Raw genomic sequence first — 7500 nt, 5'->3', positions numbered from 1 at the left:
AATCTCCTATTTTGTGGAAATTACATATTTTTTGGTGCATATTTTGTCTCCTAAGAAATGTTGCTGATGTATCTCATGGATATAGAGTTGCTATATACTGCCTGTGCCTAACAAAATAAAACTGGCTATGAATAGTTTCATTATTTCCCTTAATCATTCCAAAATTCTATACTGTGATTAAACATTCTGATATCAAAGGGTTTGTTAAGGATATGGATTACCTCAATTGGCAGAACCAAATTTTGGGTCGCTATTCAAAAAGATTAAGAACCACTGCTTTAGTCACAAAAACAAATTCATTTCAGACATCATATCTAACAAATTACATATACCAATTGAATTATTTTCTTTAATATCAATAATTTTATATGCTTTTGGAATATCTATGTTATACTTAACCCTTTGCCGATGGGCATGGCATGTACGTACATGCCATGCCCTCTGTGAGTTTACTTGTTTAATTGTTTTTACACATAGATGGCTACACTTGTACTAAGTCACCAATGAGCCAGTTACGAGGACTGCCTGTCTCGCCCATCCATCCTTTTCGTTGATTTACGAAAATATTTTACGTTATCTTATTTTGCTGTTACTAATGTTTATAACATTATATTAATTCTAATGTTTACAATAAAAATAACAACATCGATATTCATAGCACTAGTAAACAATTCGTTTTTCCCGCCAATACAAGGAAAGGTGAAATCAGGTAAGGGCACAAGATCTATTAATTGACTCCTTTGTGGCTAAGCACTAGCAGAGCCATCTATGTGCAGAGACAATTCACAAAAATATAAAAAATGAGTACAGCATTTTCTCCATTTTTTATTTATTTTCCTTGTCGGCATTGGGTTAACACATCATCACAGTGACTTACTTGTTTCCAGTAACTGTAACAACATATCTTAGGTCCTACAAGGCATAACTTATAACCCTAGAGTAGCCTCAATTTGGAGACATTATAACCTAGGTACTTGATATCTGTAAAATAATCACCATAACTTTTCAAAGGTCATATTGATAAAACCTGGTTCTTTGCGTTTGTTCCAGTACTCTCCAGTAAAGATCCAATTTTCTCCCTCAGCTGTAGTTTCCCGTCTGTCAAAAAAAAAGAAAAAAGAAAGAAAGTTGGATAATGGCCATAGTAATGCATGCTAAGTGGAAAATCTTTATTATATTAACATCACTACAAACCTCCTGTCTCTACTTACATATCTAAAAAGGGAACAATGTTGCTCTAAGTTAAAACCCTTACATATTCAGATGGTTGACATATTTGGCTTTTTTGTGTTACTACATAGTTGATAAAGAGTATGTCTGACTCAAAATACATGCTGTGTCCACTATGATCTTAGTTTATTAATTGTATTTGCAGAGATAGCAGAGAGATATTCTTTTCTTCATTTTATTAACCCTTTGCCGACGGATGACTTCTCAATACGCAAGCCCTCTCTCATGGGTTGTATTCATAGTGGCCTGGGCCCAACTGCTGGGGGCTCATATCGTCACCCTAGCATGCGCGACCGCTCAAGCCCAATACTATAATGTAGTCGATTACGGGACATAATTTTTTAGACGCTAACCTCGGAAACCCAAGAAGCCTTTATGAAATGCATAGTATAGGAAAAATGAGAAAAAGTGTTAAAAACTACTTAATCACATTTTCAGTGGCAAAAAAATAATATATTGCCGTAATTGTAACAAAAAAACATGCACCCGGAATACAGGACATACGCACCATGGCATGTACATACATGCCACCGGCAGATAGTCCAGGCATGCCATGGCATTTACGTACATGCCACCCGTCGGCAACGGGTTAAAGAAGAAGAAGAAGAAGAAGAAGGAAAAAAAAAAATCCGAGGAACTGATGAATGTTGACCTTTCATGGCTGAAAATATATGGCTCTTGTTAATGGGAAATAAACTTCTAGAGACTTTTACATCCTATAAGCCATGTGTGATACCCTTCTCTTACTCTTCCCTTGAATCTTGATTTCAATATTGTTTTTGTTCTACCTATAAATCATAATTTGAAAATATATACATGGAGTGTTCTAAAATAAATAAATAAATAAATAAATAAAAATTGTGCCTAGATTTACAATGATCTGCAAATTGCCAACTCTGTCATCTACAATATAGTATTCCAATATTTCAAAACTAACCTGAACCACATAGGCACATGCTCAACCCCTGCTTCTTCTCGCTGTTTGCGCCTTTCCCTTTGTTGCTGCTCCAACTGGGTCTTCATGGTTTCCCCAGCATTCATGTTTCCCTCCTCTACCAATCTTATACAGTAATGAAACAAGTCATATCAAAATAATGGCACTATTCAACATAATGTTGAAATGTATGTGGCATATAAATGAAAAGACATCAGAATATATAACAAACAATTCACACTTAGAATTTATTACAAAAATAAAGGTACAAGCACTTCACAGAAATATTAATGGAGCTTGACAAAACCTGGCCTTACCTCTGGTCTGGCCTGAATCTAGTGTCAGTTGGAGGTAAGTACTTTGCCTGATCTTCATCTAATTCATTGAGCTCTATTGCAAAACGTGTAAAACCATAATACAAGTGATAATCTTCAGGCATGCTCCCTGGTCTCCAAACCACACGTGCAGAGGGGGCATGGCCACAATAAAGGGCTTCAGTCCATTTTCCAAACAGATTGTGTAGCACCTGACCACCACTATCTGTGACAGTTCCAAAAACTTCGTGACGCTTTGATGACCAAGAACTAGCCTGAAGAAGCAAGAGGAGAATACTGTAACTCTAAACATGATAAGTTTATATAGGAAATTAATCTTCTCAAGCTCATTTTTGGATATGAATAGTCTGAAAATGGAACAATGGCACTTTGCACAGGAAGACAGTGTTAAAGGCTTTACATAATGTATATAAGATATATATATATATATATATATATATATATATATATATATATATTTATTACATTATATATATATATATATATATATATATATATATATATATATATATATATATATATATATATCTATTATATATATATATATATATATATATATATATATATATATATATATATATATATATAATTATATAGATACTTAATTATATATAAATATTCTCTCGCGCTCTCTCTTTCCTCTCCCTCCCCTGCTCCATCCCGCTCTCTCTCTCTCTCTCTCTCTCTCTCTCTCTCTCTCTCTCTCATATATATATATATATATATATATATATATATATATATATATATATATATATATATGTAATATATATTATATATGTATGTATATCACATATATATATATATATATATATATATATATATATATATATATATATATATATAACATATAGGTATGTATAAAGTATAAATATATATATAATGTATAAATATATATATATATATAATGTATAAATATACAAATATACATATATATACATATATATATTATATATATATATATGCATATTTGTATATTATATATATGTATATTTGTATATTATATCTATAAATCTATATATTATATATATATATGTTTATATATATATTATATTATAAATATATATATATAAATAATATATATATATATATATAATATACTATATAATATCATATAATATATATATTATCATATATATATATTATATATATAATATAAATATATTAAATTATATCAAATTATATAATATATATATATTATCATTAACATATATATATATTATAATATTATATATATATATAATATATACACACATATAAATATATATTTATATCATATACATAATGTATATTTAATATATATATTATATTTAATTTTATATATACATAATAATTATTATATCTATATCATATATTATATTATTATACTATCTATATATATTATATCATACTATTATATATTTTTCTATAAACATACATATATAATATATTATACAATAATATATATAATATATATATATATATTATTATTATAATTATATATAATTTTATATAATATATATATATATATAATCATCATCAAGGGGCTAACGCTGTTGGGGGAGCATGGCCACATCCACCCTTTGCTTCCAGCCACGAGGGTCCCTCAAGGCGTGTTTCCAGTCAGGCTCTCATCTCATCTCTAATTCCTCTCAACAGGTCTCATTAAACTGCCCGAGCCATAACTTCCTAGGTCATCCCACGGGCCTCCTCCACCCAGGATTGTCTCGCAAAGGGGCAAGCTGATGGGCAGGGTCATCCATAGGGAAACGAGCTAGGTGCCCATATAGACTGAGTTGGCGATCACAGATTATGCAAGTAACAGGTCCCATGCCATTCTCACGGTGTAGCCGTTGGCTGGACACATGGTCCTGCAACTGTACCTCATGATCTGATGAATTAAATAAAAGGTATCAAGATGAGACTCCAAGGCACTAGATAGTGTCCAGGTTTTGCTTCCATAGAGCAAAACTGGCAGTATCAAGGCCTTAAAGACATGTAGCTTGGTCCTCTGCATAGGTACCAATATCTCCAAATGCTCTTGTTGATCGAGTTCTGCTGCCAAAGCAATTCATCTATTGACTTCTTGGTCTGACAGCCCAGATATGGACTACATTACCAAGGTATGCAAAGCTCTCTGTGATTTCAACATCTTCACTGCAGGCATGGATCGACTGAACGGGTTACCCTAGTAGGCCCCCAAAGTCCTGAATCTTGGTCTTGGTCCAGGAGACCTCTAGGCATAGGGGCTTCACCTTATTGCTGAATGCATCAAGAACTCCAGAGACTCAAATAGGACTCAGATAGGATAGCAACATCATTTGCAATGTCAAGGTCTGAGACCCTTACATTGCCTAGTGTTGCTTCACACTGACTTTGGCTAGTAGCTCTGTCCATTATCCAGTCCATGCAGATGTTGAAAAGTGTTGGTGCAAGGACACAGCCTTACCTCACCCCTGAATTAACAGGGGAGAAGTTCAACAGGCCCTCACCACACTTCACAGTACTTCAGTACCGGTATATAAGCTTGCTATTAGGCCAATAATCTGTGTCGGAATTCACCAGAATCTCCCATAGCGATTCATGATGCACCAAGTCAAACACCTTCTTGAGGTCGATGTAGGCTGCAAGCAACCCACGACCAAACTCACTATTGCATTCCACAATTACTTGAAGTGCTAAGGTATGTTCTATTATGAACTTGCCAGGAGTGAATCCAGTCTCTGGTACCATAGTAGGTGGTCGTGGATCCGTTTCAAAAGAATGTGGGCAAAAACTTCAAAACTCCTCGTCCCTTCCGTGGCCACTCTAGGGGGTTTCACTTGGTCAGACCGAGGGAGGTGGAGTGTGCTTGTGGTTTCACCATGGCAGTCTCTGACCGATTCACAGAACTCGGCAACCTGACGGACCCAGTTGCTCTGTGGGAGCTCTTCAAGCGTGTAACACTCGAAGCAGCTCAGGAGTCCATTGGCGTACGCCAGAGGGCAAGGCATAATCTCCCTGGAGGCCTCTGAAGTGTGCCGTATGGCTCGGCTGAATGGTAATCAAGTCTAACATCGCTCCATGGTGTGTAGGGCTCGAACACTGCTGAGAAGGGACAAGGAACAGTTCATCAGGAATCTTGCTGAGGAGGTTGAAGGCCATTTCTTGGTAAACGACCTTCACCCTGCCTACCAAGCCCTGAGAAAGCTGAACTCTAAGCCGCCCTAGCAGATGACTGCAGTCCGATCGGTGGTTTGACGGTTCATCTCAGATCATGTTGGGGTTCGTGAATGTTGGGCAGAGTATTTTGAGCAGTTGTACCAGGTAGACCCTCTAACAGTTAACTTGGATGCAAGCAATGTCACAATACCTGTGCCAGACCCACCCATCAGCGAGGAACCTCCTACCTGAACAGAGGTTAGGATGGCGATTTCCAAGCTGAAGAGTGGGAAAGCTGCAGGCATATGATATCCCTGCTGAACTGCTAAAGGTTGGGGGTGAACCTTTGGCTTGGGGCCTGCATACAGTCCTGACTGCCATCTGGCAGCCTGGTACCTTTCCCCCTGACCTGCTGAGGGGCGTGGTCATCCCTCTCTGGAAGGGGAAAAGGGATCGTTGGGATTATAGCAACTACCGTGGCATTACACTGCTCAGCATATCAGGCAAGGTTCTCGCCCACATTCTTCTGAAACGGATCCGCAACTACCTACTGAGGCATCAGAGACCGGAGCAGTCTGGATTTACTCCTGGCAAGTCCACAATAGACCAAGTACTAGCGCTTCGAGTAATTGTGGAACACCGTCGTGAGTTTGGTCGTGGGTTGCTTGCAACCTACATCGACCTCAAGAAGGTGTTTGACTCTGTGCATCGGGAATCGCTATGGGAGATCCTGAGACTCGGGGGAATTCCAACACAGATTATTGGCTTAATAGCAAGCCTTTATACTGGTACTGAAAATGCTGTAAAGTGCGGTGGGGGTCTGTCGAACTTCTTCCCTGTTAGTTCAGGGGTGAGGCAAGGCTGTGTCCTTGCACCAACACTTTTCAACACCTGTATGGACTGGATAATGGACAGAGCTACTAGCCAAAGTCAGTGTGGAGCAACACTAGGCAAAATCAAGGTCTCAGACCTTGACTTTGCCGACAATTTTGCTGTTCTATCTGAGTCCTTGGAGTCACATACCTTGGTAGCGTACTCCATATCTCTGGGCTGTCAGACAAGAGTGTTTGGAGATGTCGGTGCCTATGCAGAAGGACCAAGCTGCGTGTCTTCAAGGCCTTGATACTGCCAGTTTTGCTCTATGGAAGCGAAACCTGGACGCTATCTAGTGCCTTGGAGTCTCATCTCGATGCCTTTTGTAACAAGTCCCTTCGCCGGATCATGGGGTACATTTGGCAGGACCACGTGTCCAACCAACGGTTACACGGTGAGACTGGCATGGGACCCGTTACTTGCATAATCCGGGATCGCCAACTCAGGCTATATGGCCACCTAGCTCGTTTCCCTGTGAATGACCCTGCCCATCAGGTTGTCTCTCTCCGAGACAACCCTGGGTGTAGGAGGCCTGTGGGATGACCCAAGAGATCATGGCTTGGGCAGCTCGACGAGACCAGTCGTGAGGAATTAGAGATGGGCCGTGGGCCTGCCTGGAGACTCACTTCGAGGGATCCTCGAGGCTGGAAGCGAAGGGTGGATGCAGCCATGCACCCTCGTCAGCGTTAGCCCCTTGATGATGATGTTGATATATTTTCATACATATCTATATATACACATTGTTTATCTATCTTTATATATATGAAATGTATATACATATATACATAATATATATAGGTATATATATTTCTTATATATATATATATATATATATATATATATATATATATATATATATATATATATATATTTATATATATATATATATATATATATAAATATATATATATATATATATATATATAAAATATATATATATATATATATATATATATATATATATATATATATATATATACATATATATATATTATATATATTGACATT

General features: G+C 37.0%; 1 protein-coding gene across 1 annotated transcript in view; it reads right to left on the bottom strand.

Moving 5' to 3' along the window:
• Positions 1 to 734: 734 nt before the first annotated feature.
• The window catches only part of LOC119573513 (oxysterol-binding protein-related protein 6-like), a gene marked incomplete in the record, with an annotated part of 110822 nt that continues 104056 nt past the window's right edge, over positions 735 to 7500 (bottom strand). Inside the window, 3 exon segments of the mRNA XM_037920728.1 lie at positions 735 to 1098; positions 2168 to 2290; positions 2482 to 2753. Of these exon segments, the coding sequence (XP_037776656.1) occupies positions 993 to 1098; positions 2168 to 2290; positions 2482 to 2753 (501 nt within the window).

The sequence above is a fragment of the Penaeus monodon genome, chromosome 5 (genome assembly GCF_015228065.2).
Source record: "Penaeus monodon isolate SGIC_2016 chromosome 5, NSTDA_Pmon_1, whole genome shotgun sequence".
NCBI classification, from domain to species: Eukaryota; Metazoa; Arthropoda; class Malacostraca; order Decapoda; family Penaeidae; genus Penaeus; species Penaeus monodon.
Note: the sequence above shows the minus strand (reverse complement) of the source record. Positions and strands in the feature narration are given on the sequence as shown.